At 36.9% G+C, this 22,909-nt stretch overlaps 1 protein-coding gene across 4 annotated transcripts; it reads left to right on the plus strand.

Annotated features, from left to right (window-relative positions):
- Positions 1-4,275: 4,275 nt before the first annotated feature.
- LOC144962837 (glutathione peroxidase-like) lies at positions 4,276-19,339 on the plus strand. 4 transcript variants are annotated; one of them, XM_078896157.1, is made up of 7 exons: positions 4,850-4,879; positions 5,407-5,615; positions 9,818-9,915; positions 11,928-12,072; positions 13,781-13,929; positions 14,175-14,259; positions 16,348-19,339. In XM_078896157.1, exons 2-7 carry the CDS (start codon positions 5,514-5,516, stop codon positions 16,378-16,380), a joined length of 612 nt encoding a protein of 203 aa, XP_078752283.1. In that variant the 5' UTR covers positions 4,850-4,879; positions 5,407-5,513; the 3' UTR covers positions 16,381-19,339. The 4 variants fall into 4 exon arrangements, with proteins under 4 accessions (XP_078752285.1, XP_078752284.1, XP_078752283.1 ...); XM_078896159.1 differs by lacking the exons at positions 4,850-4,879; positions 5,407-5,615 and adding an exon at positions 4,276-4,627; XM_078896158.1 differs by lacking the exons at positions 4,850-4,879; positions 5,407-5,615 and adding an exon at positions 4,622-4,719.
- The last annotated feature ends 3,570 nt before the right edge of the window (positions 19,340-22,909 follow it).

The following is a 22,909-nucleotide window of genomic DNA, read 5'->3' on the forward strand; positions in this document are numbered from 1 at the left end:
TATCTCTCTCTCTCTCTCTTTCTCTCTCTCTCTCTCTCTTTCTCTCTCTCTCTCTCTCTCTCTCCCGGTCTTTCTTTGTTTCTCTCTCTCTCACACTCTTTCTTTCATTCTTTCTCTATCCCTTTCTTTCTTTCTTTCCCTATCTCTCATTTTCTCTCTCTCTCCCTCTCTCTTTCTTTCATTCTTTCCCAATCTCTCTCTCTCTCTCTCTCTTTCTCTCCCTCTCTCTCTCTCTCTCTCTCTCTCTCTCTCTCTTTTTTCCTTTCTCTTTTTCTCTATCTATCTCTTTCCCTAGTGGTACCTCAAAGCCTAGGCAGAGGGGTCTGACCACAAGGTGAACACCGCTTTGGCGGAGAACAATAAAACAACCTCCTAACTGGGAAGGGAGGAGCAATACAGCGACCACTCTTGTCTGGTCGGAACAAACACTGGGTCAATCGGGAAAGGAGTAGGAGCAACGCGATGGTGGGACCAAAGTAAAATGCCCTCTCCACCTCGGCGCCCCAATGAGGATCAGTCTTGGGCACCTCTATTCTTTTGGATCATGACCGACCATGGTAGAGAATCATCATCATTATTTACTTTCTTTTTTAAAAAAAATATTATTCAAAAGAACAATATTTAAGCATGAGGTGTTTCGCAATGTGCATCTTTACCATGGACATCCACATTGGGGGGGGGGGGGGGGTAGTCATTTGTCCACAATACGGTTGGGAGGTTTGGGGGGGGGGGGGGGGGGGGGGTTCTAAAATTATGGTCAAAATGTGTCCAATTGGTTTGTGAACGGCATCTTTTCTGAAATTGGATTCAAACCCACTCTCACGTGAGAAGACTGCACCCTGAATGTTAGACGTCTACGTCTTTTAAAATTGTATAAACCGTTAGTCCTTCCTGACTGGTTATACTGGTAAAGTATAAACAAAAGCCAACCTGTAAAGTATTATATCTTGAGGGATGTCGACTCAAGCAGGAACTAAATATACTTTCAGTGTTTGATAATAGATCTATATTATGTATGTTTGACAGAAAAAAAAAAAATCAAGACATACAACCTAACCTGCCCACTGATGATAGAAAACGGGCTGTTCTGTACTGCAAACATAAATTATGCAAAAAAAAAAAAAAAAAAAAAAAAAAAAAAATTATATGTAATAAAAATGACAGTACCGTAAAAATCGCCAAGAGAATTGACTTTACATTAATTATTTGTTAATTTTAGTTTTAGCTTTAGATCTAAATATGTTAAATGAAATTAATTTTGCTTTCATTCACCGCCTCTAGCTCTGTACATCTAAATATCGGGAGAAATGATATGTGAAGTTTTGTGAATACTGCAAAAAGATGATAATCTATAACAATGCGGATAATTGAACAGAATCGCATCAACGCCATAAAAATAGCCATGAGAACCGTCCTTACGGGACTGTAAAAATAGCCCCGAGAACCATCTTTACGGGACTGTAAAAATAGCCCCGAGAACCATCTTTACGGGACTGTAAAAATAGCCCCGAGAACCATCTTTACGGGACTGTAAAAATAGCCACTGCGTTGTTAATAAAACAAAATTCGACGGTAACCACCATCAACATTTCATCCAAAGCAGAAAAAAATGCACCGTGTGTACATGGAGAGAGAGAGAGAGAGAGAGAGAGAGAGAGAGAGAGAGAGAGAGAGAGAGAGAGGGCACTGATAAAGGAGAGAGGTCCCTGTCGCCATCTTGCTTTGTTTACACAGAGACCGTGGCCAGATGGTTTAAAGTGTTCCAAGGCTAAATATTAGCCAATTATTTATTTTTTTCTGTCCCTGAATTTTTTTCTAGCAACCAAAAATATAGCCAGAAAAAGAAGAAGATTGACAAAAAAAGCGCTGTGATTATTAAAAATTCGTTATCCCCAGACACCTGTCTGGGGATAACGAATTTTCATTATCCCCAGACGCATATTTGAAACTCCGCTCTTTAAAACAATTATCCACATTCCAGAATATGGAATGTTTCCAGATGCACATAGAAATAAGGAAAGTTACTAAAATATCTATAAAAACATGAAATTAACCAACATTAAAATCAGTTGTTACTACATATACCTACACAATATGCGTCGACTTCGAAGTGGGTGTCATAGCCGAATGATTTAGTCGTCTGCCCTGGAAGTTTGACCAGAATCGACGTTGTGGTTTGGAATCCTGGTTCCGCCACTTTTTTTTTTTAAATTCCGACTTCTTTTTACAGAACGTTGAAAGAGATAAATGTCCCATCCATCCTTTCCCCCACCTCTTTTTTATTTTTTTTTTTTATTAAACTCTCTCTCTCTCTCTCTCTCTCTCTCTCTCTCTCTCTCTCTCTCTCTCTCTCTCTCTCTCTCTCTTGTTTTTTTCCTAGTTTCTAGCAAATATATTCGTCCCCACCCCGATATCAAATAGTGTCTATAAAGAATAAATAATTAAAAAGCAAACAAACAGAAATATTCAGAGAGCGACCAAATGGTTAGATAGAGGAGAAAATAAACAAACAATAATTGTTTTAAAAATAAAAACAATTTAAGAAATTCATGCTCAGAAACGGAAAATTTACATAAAGGTTTAGCAAACAAAAAACTCTAAGGTTTAGGTCAAAATATAAAAAAAGAAAAAGAGAGATTTCCCTCGGAGCAGGGAATAGTGTTAACAACAACAATAATAATAATAATAATAATAATAATAATAATAATAATAATAATAATAATAATAATAATAATAATAATAATAATAAATAATAATAATAATAATAATAAAAATTACAATTATTATTATTATTATTATTATTATTATTATTATTATTATTATTATTATTATTATTATTATTATTATTATTATTATTATTATTATTATTAATATTATCATTTGACCAACAAAAAAAAAACCAAAAAAAAAAAACCAAAAAAAAAAAAAACAATAATAGATCTAGAGCAAATTAAATAATGAAATAATATTTTCGGAGAAATAAAAAATTCAACTGATTTAAAAAACTCTTGCTCGGAACTCGGAACAAAAGTGAAAACAATGAAATCAATTGGGAAGAAAGAAAGAAAAAGTAAAAAAAAAAAAAAGTGTATGTGTGTGTGTGTGTGCGGGGGGGGGGGGGGGGGGGGGGGGGGTCGCGACTGGTTCGAATCTGTGCAGCTAAAAGGAGTAAAATGAAATGTGGCCTAACCCACTGAGCTGTCTATCCATACCGCTATCGGAATATCTTAAATTCATATATGAACTAAACATATTTCCACCATTTTTGCTTCCTTGTTTTGGTAGTTATTTTCATCTCTGATTCGAATAAATATATGTTGTTGGATCTAGTTTTATCGACGTGTGATACTAAATTGTATTGTCCTGTGCGAAGAAGACAGGAAAATAACAGGTGTCGGTTTTGGGCTTTGGGGCGAACAACACCATGGCCTAGGAATTCGTCCGCGAAATAAAAAATAATTCCCGGTCATCCCCAAAATTGTGGCAAGAATGAGCAAATTATAGAAACAAGAGATGATCAATAAAGTTAACAGGTAGGTAGGTAGTGAAAATTTAAATGGTTGGTGGACTATGAACAGATTTGATGATTGACAACTTTCTTCCTGGTTGAAAATAAAAAGTCGAATTGCCAGTTTGACGTTTTCAGATCAAAGTAACAAAAGAAATTTCATTGATCCATTTGCTTTAATATAATTTTTTAAAAGAGCTGGATTTGACATTTGATCACTATTTACTTTCATCTTGTGTTAAATATCACTTGATATATTAACTGTTTTGGGACACAACCACTAGTATTTTTTTCAGAATATTTGGTATTTTTCACGCCTAGTTTGGCATTTTGCATAAAATCTTTCTGCCCACTTGCTACATGCATCTGGGGATAACTAATTTTCATTATCCCCAGACAGGCGTCTGGGAATAATGACAGCCCAAAAAAAGTAAGAAAGAGAAGAACAAGAAAAAAATCTGCGTTTACTTTAAACCCGATTCCACTGTGTCAGATGCTAATCAAAACAAATACGACCCCCCCCCCCCCCCCACCAGATATCTCTCTCTCCCCCTCTCTCATTTTCCTCTTTTTGGTAGTTTACTGTAGCTAAAGTGGCAACTCAATCTCTTTGCAAACAAAGTAAGATGGCGGCTGGGACCTCTCTTCTTTAACAATGCCGAAGAGAGAGAGAGAGAGAGAGAGAGAGAGAGAGAGAGAGAGAGAGAGAGAGAGAGAGAGAGAGAGAGAGAGAGAGAGAGTATGTGTGTGTGGAGAGCTATCTGACTACCTGACCTTTGACCTAGAATTAACCCTCTTGTTTGTTGTGGTTGTGAGGAGGGGCCGACGGTGTAAATAAATTACATAACTTCGGGCAATTATACATTTTATACCAGTTATAATGTATTAGGGGTAGAAGCAGCGTTTAAAGCAACATGCCAAATCGCTTAACGTATAATTATCTAGGTCCCTTGTAATTTTTTGAGAAAGACATCATTGAGCCGCTGCGAGCGACGCCCCTCTTACTCTTCTTATCTCTGTGACGTAGGCTAGTAGGCACTTGCGATCAACTCATCTCTTTGAAAGTTAAAAAGCTTCATCATCATAGGGTCGTGTTCTAGTAGTGGCTCTATCACCATGGTAAGTTAACAGTTTGTTCATGGCAGCTATCTATATTCCTATTTCATACCTCTGTTTTATGACATTAAATTTCGCTAATGCAGAATCCAATGGTAAGGTCAACTTTGTAAGCTCAAACTCTTTCATTGCGCAGATAGCCATTGTTCTGAAAAAGATACCATTCACTTTTAACAAAATGGGAGAAATAACGGAAAAAAAAGCCAACTGAAACTGAACTGACCCGACCTTTGATACCGGCCGTAGAACTTCGGGGTAAAACTGCCTTGTGTTATTCCCTTAGCCCTAAGATTCAGGGACCCAAGATTCTCATGTTTTTACGTTCCAGGACCCCTAAATGAAAAGGATAAAATAAAGGAAAAATGAAACAAGATATCTAAATTATCTAGATATTACCACATTTTCATTAAGTTAAGAGCTCGCATTTTGTTGAAAACGAAAGGAAATATAGATATAACGATTTTAGATTTAGAAGAGAGTTTTCAGCTGAGGTCATAACGATAGATAGTCCCGAGGGTCAAGCAGTCTTTTTCTCTTCTTTTCAGTTCAGTTCACATCTTGTAGTAATTAAGCCTAAATTGAGCGAGAGAGAGAGAGAGAGAGAGGGGGGGGGGGGGGCACTCTTGTTTTATTTTTTGAATGATTGATGGTTATTTGTGAATTTTGACTCAACACCCGGTGTGTGACATGATTTTGTTTATCTGTACAAAAGAAAAAAAAAATTTTTTTGTAAACAAACAAAATGTTTAGTCTATATTTTTCATATTCTTGTGTTCTCTTAGGATAAAATAGTTCTGGTACACAACGTTTCTAATAGGTTGTGTAAATTTTGAGCACAAAAGAACAGGAAACATTTTTTCGTTATTTACAAATTATTTTAGTTTAAGAAATGTTTCCTCCTCTTCGTTTCAATTGCATTTTGAAACTTAGCAGTTTTGTGGGACATGGCATATTCAGGAGAACTGTATGTACGACAAAACAGTGCCTTCAGGTAAACAGGAAGGAACTCTTAATGATTCTAAATAGTTCTTAATATTGTCACTCACTTAATCCTAATATAATACTATCTCAGATTGCAGAAAGTTCTGTTTACTAGCGACATTGATTGGAATAGACTTTTCTAATTTCAATAAACAAACTATACTTGTAAATGTTGTGCTATAATTTGACTGAGGTTACTTTTACCCATCATTATATTTACATTTTTAGTGAAGAATGTATGGACATTTTTAAAGCAGCTGTCTTTAATTATTATGATAGAGTGTGAATGGCTAGAGGGTAGAAATGAATAAGAGAGCAAGAAAAACGGATTAAGGGGGGGGGGGGGGGGGGGGGGGGGGGGTTGCAAAAATGAAGTTGGCCTAAGAACACACACCCACATATATATAGTATAGGGGACGAAGTGGCCGAGTGGTTAGGGCATTGCACTGTGACCCAGAAGGTCCCAGGTTCGAGCCCTGCTTCAGGCATTTTCCTTTTTTTCCCCATGAACAAGATTATTAACCCCCAATTTGCTCACTTGGACAACATGGGTGATTCCTGTTGACATCAGACATCTTGTGTGATGAATTATCTATATTCCTTCGTGGAACGCCTAGGCAACGGTATCTTATGATGATATTGTGGCAGAAGGGCATAATTAATTTTAAAAAATATATATCTGTATAGTAGATTCAGGCTTACCGGCCACACAAGCCTTATCTGTGGTCGTCTCAGAGAATGGAAGACTGCTGGCCAGAAATAAGACCAATGCTGTATAGTGATGTCGTAAAATGTAACGCTCAAGTGGCCGGTTTCAGGTGAACCAGCCGATTTTGCACCCTAAGCAGTCTTATCCATGTTCTCCGCGCAAAATGTTACTCTTGACATTTTGGTACTACCTGACACTTATGGAACTTTAAGGTCCAACCGGACACCCAACTTGGGCAAACCGGACACCCTTCACGGATGTTGAAAAACACTGTTTCCTTTTGTTTTTTTAATAGTTTTCAGTTCATAAACAGTTACAGCAGATCCATAGGCTCAGTTGGTAAAATATCTGCCGGGACATTGGTCAATTTAGGGTTCGATTCCAGTATTCCAAGGACTTTGAAGGACTCTTTCCATAAATTGGCAGAATGTTTCCTTCCCCCAAGACGACTGCCATATATTTTCATAAGTAGCTAGACTAGATCTAGACGTCCAGATAGATAAATAAACCCGTTTATGTTCATTTTCAACAGAGAAAGACAAAAATAATTTATTCAAAACAATTAATAGGGTACATAATCATAACGCAACATGTCACTTGCACAATGTTTTGTTATCGGAGCCGACTTGATAGGGGTGCTTGGAAGAAATGTCGGCAATGATGACTGAACCTCCCAGGTAGAAAGGGAAACCAGTCTCGTCGCAATTGAAGACGTTACTGGGGGAGGGGGGGGGGACCTTGGTAATGTCAATGCCATTTGACAGTAGCGATGTCCGCATGGTGTGGAACCACCCACGAATCTTTCCTTCTGATACCTGGGCGCGTTGTTCCCCAAGGGACATGGCTTTCCTCTCCCGCACCTCCCCCTTGTGTCTCTCCATGAATGCTTTGTACCAGTAATATCCTGGCTTGTTGTTTTTGAAGGGGGTCTCTCTGCCTTCAGCATTCATTATTCTTTACACCTCCAGGCACAGCTGCTCCCTGTCCTTCCCTTCACCTGCCCTGGCACAGGCCACCATCCACTTGACTAGTTTCTTCTCCTCCTCTGCGGCCAACACTGTATGAGATACCCTATGGACGGGGTATTTTCCGCCATCTTGTCCATCAGGGTTGATTTCGGGACAGAGTAGGTCGCAGCTGCATGGCGGAATGAAAGATTTTTGGTGCGGATGGCATCAAGTGCAGCATCCACACTCTTTTCAGTATACTTTGATCGCGGCATCTTGGTGCATGTAACAATGTGAAAAAAATTAACTTTATTTAGATATTTGAACTTCATTTTCATAGACTGGCTAGTCTAATAATGTAAATTTTCCTTTACAATGGTGAACATAATATAATTTTAGGGAGGCCATCCGAAAGCTCCTACATCCCCAGGATTTTTTTATAATGTTCAAGTAGGGGATTTGGGAGAAGGGAAAGTTTTATTTTTAAAGTCTCCCCCCTCCCAAACCCCCGACCAGAACATTATAAAAAAAGTTTGCCCCGTCCCAAAACATTATAATACTGGGGATGTAGGTGTAGACGCTTTCGGAAGGCCTCCCTAATTTTATAATAATAATAATAATCATGATAAACATAGACCGGTCAGCAGAAATACAAGGAAAGCATTGCAACAAATGATATTATAGACGTCTAGAATAATAATAAACAACTTAATCAACCTGGCCGGTTTCACCTGAATCGTTTAAATTTTCTTTGGTCAAACCGGCCACCCCCCACTGGAGCTAAAATGAAAACCGAACATCGTCAGACAATCTAACCACAATCAAACGATCCTAAAATAGCATGTAGTGCAGTGGTTGAGCCGAAACTCCTTAATAAAGAGGTATAAATAGCTTAAATAGCAACTTCCTTCCACACCTTGCAACCCATAACAAAGAACGCGATACTTACGTTTTGTGAGAAATATCTCGATGTAAACACGATTCTTTGACTTCTCCTTGATTGTACTCATTGAAACGGCGAGAAAAACGTCACACGAGACATCTGCTTAGTTACTAGAAATATGCACCGGGAAAAAACAAAAAAACAAAAGGAAATTAGACATCGAATCGGGAAGCGTCCGGTTAGACCTGTGTCCGGTTTGACCTGAATCTACTCTATATATGATGTGTGTGTGTGTGTTCTTTGGCCGTTGTCTTTGTGCCGCACTTAGCTTTCGATCTGTCACTCAGACAACAAATGAATTAATACCCTTTTTTAAACCTGAAATAAGGGGGAAAAAACAGGTGACAGAATTGTCCAGTTCTAAATAGAAGTAATTAAAGTGAATTGCAGCGTTTTTTCCAACAAAGCCATCATTTGTCAAACAATCAGAATCAGGAAACAGCATATCTCAGGAAAGTTACTATTATCTTTCATGTTCAAGCCTGGGGAAACATGACAAAACGGTTCTATCCATTTTTTTGTGTGTGTACACACCATTAAAATCTGGAAAAATTGCATGAAATTGCCAAAAGCTGCAGATTTTGTAGCTGCAATGCAAATCGGGGAATTTTTGCAATGCCAAAAGTATGCCATACCAAGTTGGACAAGTTGCCTCCCTATAACTCTAATGAAAGAGTGAAAATGGAGAGGCGTCGTATGGGAACAAAACAGACAATGGACGTTTCGGGTACAAACCCTTCATCAGCACAACAGTACACAAATAAACGTGGAAAACAAATAAAATATAATGAAAAATAACTTGTATCGTCTGTACTCAATGGTGGTTGCAGTATGAATGGCGTGGCGTGGGTAGCGGATAGGGTGCCCCAGGGGGGTGATCAAATTGATAAGAAAAGGTCAGCATCAGGGAACAGAACCTTCCAGAAAATAATGGAAGATAAAAGACATATTAGTGGTGGTGGTAGTAGTAGTAGTAGTAGTAGTAGTAGTAGTAGTAGTAGTTAGTAGAAGTTGAAAGGTGTGGAACAGGAGGGGGCGAGGTGAAAAAGTCACGGCAGAGGTTGGGGGGTTGTTGAGTGACGACTGTCGAATCTTTGCGAAATACAATCAGAAAGACGAACGGTCGGATAGCGATGTGATAGTGAAGTGGAATATACAGATAAATAGATAGACAGACAGACATATAATATAAACAGATAGATAGAGAGATAGAAAAGAGGGGAGAAAATAAATAAATAAATAGATAAATACATAAATAAATTTAAAAAAAAAAGGGGGGGGGGGGGGGGGGAGTCGGACCGGTAGAGAGGGGGAATTGAGAGAGAGTGAGAGAGGGGCAAGTTACTGGTTTTACAATGACCCAGTTCTCATTTCAACAAACAATTAAAAGAATAGAATATGCATTAAGAAATTATGATTAATTATTTTTATGATTAGTTCCTACACCACTTTATAACGTAGTTGCTTTGAATAAATTACCTTTGACCAACACCAGATATCTGATGTAATTTTTAATGTTATTTGTACATGTACAGGCCAAATTAGGCTTCAAATTATTTTTTTTTTTATTATCTGTTTATTTAATTAAAAAAAATTTTTTTTTCATTTTGTAGGCTTCCAGTGGTGAAGAGTCTGAAAAAAAAGTACAAGATGTGTATGGCTTTCATGCCTTGAATATTGATGGAGAAGACGTTTCATTGGAAAAGTATAGGTAACTTGTATTTATGAAGTTATATGTTTTCTTCCCACTGTTTTACTTTATTTTCATTTGAATTTTATCATATTTTTTCTGGTACTTTTTACAATTTTGGCACTTTATATATAGTCCTTCAGCATGATGCCCTTGGAGCCGATGGTTATCCCAGTTTTTATGGCATGAGACGGACAATAGTAAATGCTTTCTACCCTTTCAATAAGACACTGGTCGTTCCACCAGTTCTAACAGACCCAGCTACCCAATCACTGCTGGGTTGACAAGGGGGTCTGAAAAAATCTTGACCTCCCGGGATCAAGCTTGATCTATTTGCATGTGAAGTGAGTGCTCTACCAACTCAGCTATCCCTCAGCACTTTAAAAGTGGCAACTTAATTTTGTTGTTAGTATATTAAAAAGTCTTATAAATGGTATTAATCAAGTCGTTTGGAAATGGCAATAGGTATCAATTCACCCTATGATTATCAGGGAATGATTCTTGATTACAGAAGTGAATTTTGTGCTGGCTATGGGTACTTCTTTTAAAAAAAATTTTCCTATCAGTGGTTCTGTTTCCAAGTAGTACTAAATCATTTGTGTGATTTATGAAAAAGAGGATAGAAATCTAATATTTTAGGATGATACTCCGACTCACTAGCATTCAGCTAAAAGGATGGTTCTCGTTTTATTTTTCTTCATTGGCTTTAGTACAATATCTTTAGCAATGGAACTAATTTCAAACCCAACCTCTATTCCAATGAATCAGAAGTATAGGTAAGCTTATTTAAAAAATCTTTAGATACTTATACAACGAGTTGAAATTCAAACTACAAAAGGTCTGCTGTCAGCTAACAAGAACAAAGACGATAGAATGTACCTGAGGCCACACATCCTGCTGTGTAATACAGGTGGGGCAGAGTGATGTGGCCAATCATTTGGCTGGCAATGTTGAGCAAGATAGAGATATTAGTTTTTTCAAAACATAATAAGCAGAGCTGCCAAGTGTATGCTAATAAAGTGGAATTGCTGGGTAGGGTTCCTGACCTGCCATAGTGGGCAGGGAGGTTACTTACTGTGTCTTCTAAACCCCTAGATCTCTTTTCCAACATGCTTTGTCTCTTTGTCTTGGATTAAGATTACTTGGCTTTTGTCCTTTCCATAGTCGGAGTTCTTGGCTGAGAGGGAAACAGTCAAATGTATAGTACAAATGTTGGGAGTTGATATTTTTTTTCTTTGTCAATCATCTTTCTATTATGTATTGTTATATGTGTTGTTTTGGATGTGTAATGTAAGCATTTGAGTGTGTTCCTCTTAGTGGGATTCTATGCTGGTGTCTGGATGAGACTTTTAGATGGTCTCAAACTAAGAACATTACATTGATGGTATGCTCTTAGAATCAATATGTTCCCTATTCGAACGATTCCCCTTGTCTTACTTCTTTTTTGTGTCCTTTTAAATCTAAAGCTATGATTTTTTTGACTATTCCATTTCCTCCTTTTTATAGTTGCAAGCACCGCAAAACCCTTAAAAACAAACACACAGAGCGGAATTCAACGCTTTTTGGGCTTTTGCACAATTGTAGGTGATGCTGATGAAATGATACACATTTCAGTAATGGTTGAAGTTGGTGGGTAAGATTAGCCAAAGCAAATATTTAGAGATTTGGTTGGTCAAAAATGTTGGTCACAGTATACGAAAGTTGTTCTCCACATAATATTCTATGTCTTAAGATATACTGTAGTTGGATTTATACCTTTTTTTTTCTCTAAGCATTATAGTAATTGATCTTTCTGACATTTTCCTTCAAGTAATCATAAATAATGCTACTCAATTCTACGAGCAAATCGAGCTATTTTCACTTTTGAAAAACATCTAAACTTCTGTCAATTACATTGCTTGCCAGCCCCAACTAATGACTCTTTGTCCTATGTAATGATGACTTTTTACTTGAAGAAATGATGTCCCACAATTATGCCAATTAAATTTTGTCCTAATAATTGGCTTCACCTTGAATATTTATTTAATTTTCAGGGGAAGGGTATTGCTCATAGTAAATGTTGCCTCTAAATGAGGTTTCACTGCTAAAAACTACACTCAGCTACAGGAACTGCACACCCAGTATGCTGAGAAAGGCCTTTCCATTCTTGGATTTCCTTGCAACCAATTCGGAAGCCAGGTAAACGTTACATAGGGTTATTGAATTAAAATGTCATTTAAGTACAATTGCTTTGATGTTGAGACTAGTTGCCGCTAATCGTCTTAATAATGATATTGATGTAATGTTCCTATTGTTCGTTGTTAATTCAGTAAAATGCTGAGGCATGCTGGGCACTACATTTTATTAACAAGCAGGATGTGTAAATGCTAGTGTCAGCCTTTTATCCAGAAAGCTGGCACAATTTGGGCCAATTACTCTTGTTAAATATGAAAACAAGAATGTAGTAGTCAAGTTCATCAGTGATGCTAATCTTCCATGCAATTCCTGGATTTCGTGATTTTCTCTGAAATTTTCCGCTGATTTTGCCCTGACAAACATTTCCCCCTGATAAAAGTTCAGGCCAAGACGTGGACCATGAAAATGAGTCTAGACTTTATTTGTAAGTAGGTCAGGTGTTGTAGAACAGTTATAGGTGCGTTTAAAAGAAAATTATTCTAACTTCCCCCCCCCCCCCCCCCCCCCCCCCCCCCCCCCCCTAATTAGAAAAAAACAAAAAAACCATAAATTAAACTGCTACTCCTACTCTCTCTCTCTCTCTCTCTCTCTCTCTCTCTCTCTCTCTCTCTCTCTCTCTCTCTCTCTCTCTCTCTCTCCCCTCTCTCTCTCTCTCTCTCTCTCTCTCTCTCTCTCTCTCTCTCTCTCTTTCTCTCTCACTCTTTCTTTATATCTCCCTATCTCTCTTTCTGTTTCTCTCTTTCTATCTTTCCTTATCCATATATATATATATCTCAACCATTCTTCTATCAATCTTCATATTCTTTATAAACGTCATCTGGTTAAAGAGAGTTAATATTAATTTATTACAATTATAAGGGTTGATCAACTCAGTTGACTCTTTTTACCTTTGTTTTTACAATGTTTTACAATTTTAATTTATTAAAGATACTTGAAGACTTAATTGTAAAATCCATAACCCATGGGCTACAATAACAAAGATAAAACAAGTAAAAACAAATACTTTCAGATCTTTTGACCAAAAGTTAATGTTAAATCTCTTGAATGTAAGGTATGTCTTTAAAATCGTTTAAGGAAAGGACAATTCATTAAAAACTTTACATACTCTAAAGTTCGTTATATCTCTACTATTAAGAATGGATGTACACAAGAAGTAGTAGTATTATAATATACGAAACTATGATATTTTAGGTTTTGGTTTTGTTTGAGTTTGACCGATGGACCGAAAATTTCCTCCTTTTTGATAAATTGCCATCATCATCATTGGGTCATCATACTGAATTTGTTTTTTGTTGGGTTTTTTTTTCTTGTAACAATTAGCCTACATCTCAACATCAAACTTGTTATAAATCAAACCTTTTTATTTTCATTGAATGACTCAATAAAAAAATGAATTGCTGCCATCTCAAATGCCTTAAATTGAAGAGATGGAAAAAAGTTAATATGGAAAGAGATTGTCGACACGAAAGAGTCTCTTTTTGAGAGAGATGTAATACTACATTAGAGCATCGATATAAATATCAACCCAGAGTAGAAATAATAGTTCTTTATAGCAGAGTTTATTCAGTTATTTAATTTATTTATTTAAATTGTGTTCGTTATAAGTGTGCTCTACAGTATTATTTTCAATATCAGATAATAAATGAAATCATGTTTCATTTGGTCATCATGTCACGTTTTTCATATTTTAATGTTTGGTGCACATTAACAGGAACCTGGAACAGATGAGGAGGTGAAGAAATTTGCCCAGGAAAGGTTTAATGTAGAGTTTGACATGTTCAGCAAAATAAACGTCAATGGGAAAGATGCACATCCTTTATTTGAATATCTTAAAAAGGAGCAGAAAGGAACATTAGGAAAGTAAGTACTTAAAATTTATAGATGTAAGAATACTAATTATGTATGTACGTTATTATAAATTGGATTGTTATTACTTTTTATGAACCTGTAAAAGACGATAATTCTTGACCCCATTTTTATATCAATATTTATTTGTATTCTTCTATTTATGTCTAAATTCGTTCTGCTATTACCAATGCTTAGTTATTTCCGATATGTACGATTTATTTAATAGTCACAATGGTTTATTTTCTATTTAATTTCAGCTTTATCAAATGGAACTTTAGCAAATTTCTGGTAAATAGAGAGGGTAAACCAGTCAAACGATATGCCCCAAGCACTGAGCCTAATGTGAGTAAAAAGATAAATGCTTTTAAATTACGTAATATTTGCTAAATTAAATGTAGTCAAATCAACAGCAACATTGAGCGTTTTTTGTGGTTTTTTTAAAATTTTATGCCCTGTTGTTTTAATTACACTTAAGTAAGTTGAGAGAATGTGAGTTAATAGCCTTTTCCAAGGACTCAATGTTGCATCATCTATGGCAGGACCCAGACCAGAGAATAGCAGTTTAGAAGCTGAGTCTCATCCCATAAGATTAGAAAGCCACACTAGAGTAATAAAATTTGCTGTCTTCATTTTACAATTAAGTTAAGGGTTGGTGAAGGGATGGTTGAGAGATCCCCTGTCTATCGCAGTCCCAGTTGTGCAGATCCAGATTGATGAGTTTATTTTATTTGGACTAGCTCACGGATGGAGTTTATCTTATACATTTTAAATTACTAATAATCCGGAGCAGAAAAATCATGACCAGACTCAATATTTCATTTTAAGTGAGAGTTTATTTTAACGCAGTTTATCTAAAGCGGACTGGAATGTATTTGAGGGTGAACCTGATGTCAATAAATTTTAAGCTCAACTTTTAATTTAAAGGAAAATTAGTGACCTCCACGAGTAACATGTCTCCCTTACTTTTAAACTTCAATAAACATAAATTTCCTCATTCTTATTATTTTGATTTTTCGTTAATTTTATTTATCTATTTAATACCAAACTGACATCAGACTGACAAGGTAGGCCAATTATGGTTCAGTGATAGGACTAGTGTGTGATTGATCTTCAGTCCAAGATCTGCTCTTTATATTCTACAGGTTGATGATCTTGAAATATTCAAAGTGGCATTACGCTGACAAATTGATTTCTTAGGAGCTTCTTTAACTAATTGCTGAACTGCAGCAATGTTTTCCTCAGATCCAATTTGACAATGAATCATTAAATCCTTCTTTTTATTAGAAGCAGAAAGGCAACCTTTTGTTAAAAACACATTACACCTTCTTATGGTTGTATTTTTGAATGGGCAACCCCACCTTGTGTCTCCATTGATTGTCATGATCTGGACAAAATAAGACACAGACTTCCTGTGATGACTTGCGCTCAAATTTGTTCACAATAGAAAAATAGCTTATCCAAAAAATTCTGTTTTCATAGTATGAAATGCTCATATTTATTTCAGATTCCATTCATTTTTGGCGCTCTATTGTATAAAATTGATAAAGTTATTAAATGTTTATTGAATTTCGTCAAGTTTGGGACTTCTGGTAGATTGACAGTCTAAGTGAACCAAAAGGGTTATGGGCATATCTATGTTCCTTATGCTCTCTATGAACATAGATACGCCCATAATCCCGTGTCCTATTCAATGATGGGAGCCCATGCAGGCTGGTTCGTTAAATCAGTAGTGAACATAGATGGGGAAAAAAACCTTTAGTGGGCTTGCTCTTGAGTTTGTTAAAACCATCATGTCTTATCTTATTTGTGTATTTTGTACTATAACTTAATAAGAATTTTTAAAAAGGAGGGGGGGGGGGGGGGGGGGGGGGGGGGGAACACAGATATATGTTTATTTCCATCCATTAGTACAAGCATGTTCATGGTGAGTGTACTCCACTTTATTATCCTTGTTAACTGCTTATATTTTAGAAGCTAGCCTAGCATAAAGGATTGCATTGCTTTACACTACAATTTTTGAGTCTTTGGGGGGTCCTCAGTTGGTAGAGCACTCGCTTCACACGCAAAGGGACTGAGATCGATCCCGGGTGCAGTCGAGATTTTTTTCTGATCTCCCCCCCCCCCCCCCTATCCAGAGGGTAGCAAGCAATTGCTATTTTCCATTTCACGCTATAGAAACTGGGATAAGCTCTGGATCCATGAGCCTAATGGCTCTTAAGGACTTTTTTTTTTGTGACTCTTTTATCTTGGCCACATTTTGATATTGTGGTAATGCAATCTCACTGGAGTTCATCCTTCAATTGTTAGCCAGCATATTTCCACAAACCTTCATCACACTTATCAATAAAACAAAATTGATGTGATTGCCATGTGTAGTTTTTCCGCTCCTACTCCTTTTTAATTGCATTGTTTTTATTTTTTCCCTTCCAGGCTATTGTGAAAGACATCGAGAAATTGTTGTAGAAGGACTTGTGCCAAACTCATCCTATAAATATGTTTGAATGGTTCATACTTTATAATGTTGTTATGTTGACTGCAAATTTTAGTGTTCAATTATAGAAAATCATCAAGAATTGCATTTCTACTTTAAACTCGGGTTTCTTAACATATGACTTTTTTTTTTTTTACCTTGCCCATGAGATCATTTCATTAGCAGAATTTATGAAGATGACTGCCAAAACCTTGATGCAGGCGGAAGTCATTGGAATGGTAGTAAGTGCAGTACTGCTGTCTGCTATGATTTTAGATGAGCTTGTGTAATTAAAAGAACTTTTCTTATGGACTTGTATCGTAATTATTTTCTCATCGTTTTGTGTCCCCTACCTTAACATTTTGTTGTTTATGCGAATTCAACCATATAAAAAGGGGTCTTTTCCACAATTTTAACAATGTTATTTTATGATGTTAAAATGTCTTTTTCATTGCAAACTGTTATGCAATTTTTTAAAATGCTTTGAGTACTTTTTTCCTCCTTACCAAGTAATTCATCATAGAATTATGCTGATTGAACAAAGTGATAGATGTAAGACTGAGAAACGGCACATGAAAAGGTGCCTTCAGTGTCTGCAAAATGCAAGGAGAAACACACATCAACCTTTCATGGCGGGTGGTTGGATGGGAGCATCACCCTTGAATCATATACCTATGATGTTCGCATGGGTGTACGATCCGATAGTGATGTCGTTTCTTCTTCTCTTTACTAGCCTATCCTGCTTCTTTGGTTTGTGATTGTATTTTTGACAGGGGATATTTTTTTTCCTGTAAATCCTCTGCCTGTTTGTTCTTGGTTATTTATAATTTAGCTTATGATATCTTTAGGTTATGATTTTGATTGACATTTGTACTATTTTTGTTAGATTGCTTGTTTTTTTGTTTCAGCGGTCTCTCATATAACCTCAATTGTGTTGGAAGAGACCTAAAGCAACAAACAAAAAAAAAAAAAAAACAAAAAACCTTTCATGGCTTCGGATCGATTATCCAACAGAGGAACGCTGGTCTATTTTCATAATTTTGTTTTCTTCAGTTCTCAGATTTTTATATTACAAGAATGCCTACTACCAATTTTGTCATTTATTCAACAGATATTATTCAGAAAAGATTTTTTTAAATGTCTTTAAATGTCATTGCCTTAATTTTTAAGGCATTTAATTCCCCCCCTCCCCCCTCAGGATAGGATTTTTAGTTGAAGTCAAATCCTACAGCTCTATTTTAGTATATTTATAATTACGAATTTGAAATGATATAATCCAAGATAGTTAATCAAGATCGGCGGACAGTGCCTATTTTGTAAATTCTGGCAGTAAATATGTTAGATGATCACGTTTTTACTATCTGAAGATATTGCACCATAGATCATTTAAAAAATATGTGCAATTTTTATGGTCTTTTATAATTATTTTGATCAAATCGATGCTTTGCTTCTGTTATCTCGTGCATGAAATAAATACTTAAATGCTGATCAAAATTTGAAAATTTTTCTTTTTGTTAATCTGCTATGTTTTAAAATGACAATATAAGTTGGGTTTTTTTTTCCGGTTGTGGACATTTTAGATATGATTACTCCTGATATAATATTCATTTGCCCTAGTCGTTATATTATTGGGTGCGAAAAAAAAACAAACTGGAAAAAGGTATGACGCTGTTTCAATATGAAGCAGAAATCAGAGACGTTTAAAAGTTTACAAGCAACCTGAACAAGACCTTAAGGTAGCACTTGCCAAAATTAATTTCAAAATCTTCCATTGGTTAAGAAACTATGCCGGTTGTACCAAAGTTGTATACAGATCATGATATCAAAGTCTCCAAACTTGCGTTTTGTTTTTAGCAGTGTAGGAAGTTGGCCCACCTTGTTGAAAACATGTCATCGATTGGGATAGAGTCTGGAATAATTTTTTCTTCTAACAAGGTTACACACTTTTCAATACAAAGCAGAATTCACATTCTATTTATTTATAAGTATAAATGGCCTCCAATGAGTCATGTCTTGAGCCCAATGGACTACAGCATTGGTCAATGATGTCCAATTAGTGGTGTAGACTCTCATCTACAGACTGGAAGGTCCATGGTTCACGACCTGCTCTGAACAGTGCATAGTTGAGTCCTTGGAAAAGGCTCTTTAATCACATTCTCTCACATAAGTCTAGTGCAAATTGAGTACATGGCTGTTAACAGCATTGTGTCTGTTGAAAAAAAAATTGTATTATTACCTTACAGGCATCATATTCTTCCTACATGTAAAGTGTTGCTGTTGGCTAGGGACCCCTTGTAAAGCACTTTGAGCATGTTTAATGGATATTGTGCTATATAAATGCTCTATACCGCCAAGGATGGCACAAGAGTTTATACAAAAGCAGAATAAATTCAAAATGCATTGTATTGAATCATTATTCACACCATTAATCAATTGGAGCTCACACTACTATGTTATGACGATCGACCCAATCAGCAAATTCCGTAACTCAACTCGTGCACCATCGCAAACCCACCCGGAAGCTTCGTCACAACACACCGTTCAACTTGATGCTCTGCGGTTTCGGGCTCGTTACCACAATGGGTAATGGCGAAAAAGGCTGCGTATAGTTCTAAAGCAAAGATCTACAAATGACATCAAAATTTGAGAATTATGTCACAAATCTTCGATAGGGCATGGGAAATAATTGGTACATTATGAAAATGATCATTGGGTTGACATTTTTCCAACATATTTTCCTGAAAAATTGCGTAAATTTCAATTTATGGTGTGATTGTGGTAAAATTTCAGACTTAAATCATTTCTATCTGACCATTAACGGCTTCTAAACTTTTCCAGATTTTTTTTTTCTCGCACCAAATATAACCAGTCACCAATTTAGCCTTCTAGTTAATGTATTTTGAAATTATTTATGGCTTTATGAATTAAATTGTTTGTATCATTCAGACAAAATTTTCTTATTGCGTAAAATTGTTATATTTTGTCCTGATATTGAATTGTCACACACTTTGCTTGCTTTCTCTACCCCCTCTCTCTCGGCTCAGTGCTAGCGCAATTTTTGCTGATCTCTCTCTGGGTGGGGTTCCTACCTCCATTAGTGGGCAGGGAGGTACTTGCTATGTCTTCTATCCCCTCTTATCTGTTTTTCAATTGCTTTCTGTCTTTGTCTTGGAATGAGATTGCTTGCTTTTGTCCTGACTTTGGTCGGAGTCCTTGGCTGAGAGGGAAACAGTCGAATGTATAGTTATAGTTTTGGGAGATGATATTTTTTTCCTTGTAAATCATCTCTCTGTTATGCATTGTATTATGTTTAATTTACATATTATATTATATGATTTGTAAACATTTGAGTGTATTTCTCTTAGTTGGGACCTGTGCTTGTGTCTGGATGATACTTTTAGGTGATCTCAGACTAAGTACTTTGATAGAATGCCCTTGGAATCTACATCTGTTTCCTATTTGAACCAAGTCCCCTTTCTCTTACTTTTTCTTTTGTGCTTTAATTCTAATTCTATAACTTTTTACTTTCCCATTTTCTTCCTTTTCACTGGCGCTGATATGACCTTAATGTGTTGCAAGCGCCGTAAAACCCTTAAAAGCTTAAAAGCAAAAGCAAAGCCGATCTCTCTCTCTGGATATCTTATCAGTGAGGTCCTGGATCTGGCTCTCTGGCACATTGATATATTTGTATTCTCTATTTCCTTTATTTCCCATCATTCTTCATACAAATGTTTGCTCCTTGTTGGGATATTTGTCCTCCGATAGTGGGCAGGGAGGCACTTGCTATGTATTTTATCCCCCTATATCTGTTTTCCACCTTACTTTCTGTTTGTCTTGGAATTACTTGATGTGCCTGGGTGGGGTTCCTGACCTCCCATAGTGGGCAGGGGGGAACATACTGTGCTGGTGTCTGGGTGAGACTTTTAGGTGATCTCAAACTAAGTACTTTGATAGTGTTCTCTTGGAATCTACATCTGTTTCCCAATTCCCCTTTGTCTTCCCTTTTCTTGTGTGCTTTAATTGTAATTCAAGAACTTTTTACTACCCCATTTTCTTCCTTTTTACAAGCGCCATAAAACCATTAAAACAAACAAAAACATATCCACCTCTCATTGCCCGGGCTCACCTCCACACTGCTGTTCGGTTCCCATAGCTCCGAGCGCACTCCCCACTGGTGTCCATATCCCGTGGTTCTGTGTTCACTTCTCAGTGATGTCCACCTCTAATATTCCTGGATTCAATCCCCACTGATGTCTACCTCCTATAGTCCCGGGTTCACTCCCCAATGGTGTCCATCTCTCATAGCCCGTGTTAACTCCCCACTGGTATCCACTTCTCATATCCAGGGTTCACTTCCCACTGATATCCACCTCTCAAAATCCTGGGTTCACTTCCCACAGATGTCCATATCTGGTGGTCCTGTTGTCACTCCCCAGTAGTGTCCATCTCTCATCATAGCCCCAGGTTCACTCCCCACTGGTGTCCACCTCCCATGCTCCTGGGTTCTTTCCCCAGTGGTTTCCACCGCTCATAGTTCCAGGATCACTCACCACTGGAGCCCATATCCAGTGGTTTGGCGTTTACTCACAAATGGTGTCCACCTTTCATAGCCCAGGGTTCACTCCCCACTGGTGTTTACCTCCTAGTCCTGTTCACTCCCTGCTGGTGTCCATATCCTGTGGTACTGTGTTCACTCCCCACTCTTTTCAATCTCAAAAAATAGGCTACAGTCTGTTCTTGTGTCCATATTCTATAGTTCCGTGTTGAACCCCCATCCCCCATCTTACTGCCCTCAGTTCATTGCCAATCAATGCTGCCATCCCATAGCCCCAGGTTTACTCCCCACTGGTGTTCACATCTCAAAGTCCTGGGTTTACTCTCCACTAGTTATGACATCTCTTATCCTCTGGTTCACTTCCCATTGTGTCTATATTCTGATGTCTCGAGTTCATTCTCCACTACTGTTCGCATCCCCGGGTCTCTTGGTTTTCTCCCTCTAATATTGACCTCTCATTGTCCTTGGCATAATCTCTATGGGTGTCCATCTTAAATGGTCCCTGGTTCAATCCCCACTGGTGCCTACCAATCAGAGGCCCGGGTCAATCCGCAAAGTCACTTAGATACAATAATATAGTGAAACAACAGATGGGCCACGCCTCTTTATCCTCTGAGCAATCTATTGCAGTACAGAAGACAGCAGTTGGAAACAGCATGGCGTTTATAGAGCTCCGTTTTTCAATATAAAAGTAAGTGATATTGAAAAGTAAGTGAAAAAAATTGCTATGCAACGTTTCACTTGTTACTGTGAAAAAATTGCGTTCCTTGCATTTTTATATTATTTTGGTTTTTATTTTTCCTTAATAAATTTTTTTTTTAATGTGAAAAATTGCGGAAAAATCAATCGAAGCAATTGCTGTGGGATATACCATCCCAATGAGATTAGAGAGATATTTTGGCAATGAACATTCCATGCACACAGTGACAATGGTAGCTGATTTGTATTGAATAGGAATACGTTGGTCCACTGGCAGGCAATGTAGATGTAGTTAATCGAGATCTGCAGTTTTCCTGTCTTTCTGCAGTACAATGTGGGCTGCCATGATCTGTAAAATGTTTATTTTGTCCTTTGTGAGACCAACAAACAGTTTTAGGTGATCTCAAACGACAAGGGTCACGAGATAAGTTTCCAGAATTGGATAGAAGCAGTAAAGATGGATCTATAATTCTTTTTGCAAATCATTAAGCATCCTTTAGTGGAAATCCCCACTAATATTCATTCATTTATGTTCACAATTTTGAGCACAATAAACGAAAATGTGATGTCATATTTAAAAGACTAAATGGCAGATGCAAAATTCCAGAGCCTTCTTGAACTTGGAAATCATGTGGAAAAACTATTTAAAGGTTATTCACCACAGCTTTGTTCAATGTTAGAGAGCCACAAGTCAATTCATGACAAATGAGTTCAATGCATCGTGCAACTCCTGCAATAAATTCACTACTAGTAATTGGATTTCTGTTAAAACCCATTTAAGTGTTATTCCAAATGGTTCCTATATATGATACTTGTTAAATAAATGTATGTTAAATTGCATGATATTCAATATTTCCTTAAGGACATTGAGTTTGAAACTCCCGGTAGTTATCATTAGCACAGGTCACGGCCATGGCACAGGTTCATAGCCTGTAAATTTTGCATGGTCAAATCAAATATAAAATGTGGATCATTATTAAAGGCAATGTGATTGGTGACTCATAATTCTTTGGGCAGGGAGTTACTTAATGTGTCTTCTACCCCCTATATCTGTTTTCCAACTTGCTTTCTGTCTTTGCCTTGGAATGAGATTACTTGGTTTTGTCCTGGCCCTGGCCGGATACCCTGGCTGTATTACTTTTTCTTGGGTGATTTAATTGTAATTCTAGAACTTTTTACTAACCCATTTTCTTCCTTTTTACTGGGGCTGATATGACCTTAATGTGTTGCAAGTACAGTAACCCCTTAAAAACAAAACCAAAAACCAT

The sequence above is a fragment of the Berghia stephanieae genome, chromosome 1 (assembly GCF_034508935.2).
Source record: "Berghia stephanieae isolate SIO BIC M18660-M18661 chromosome 1, UCSD_Bste_1.3, whole genome shotgun sequence".
Classification (NCBI taxonomy): domain Eukaryota; kingdom Metazoa; phylum Mollusca; class Gastropoda; order Nudibranchia; family Aeolidiidae; genus Berghia; species Berghia stephanieae.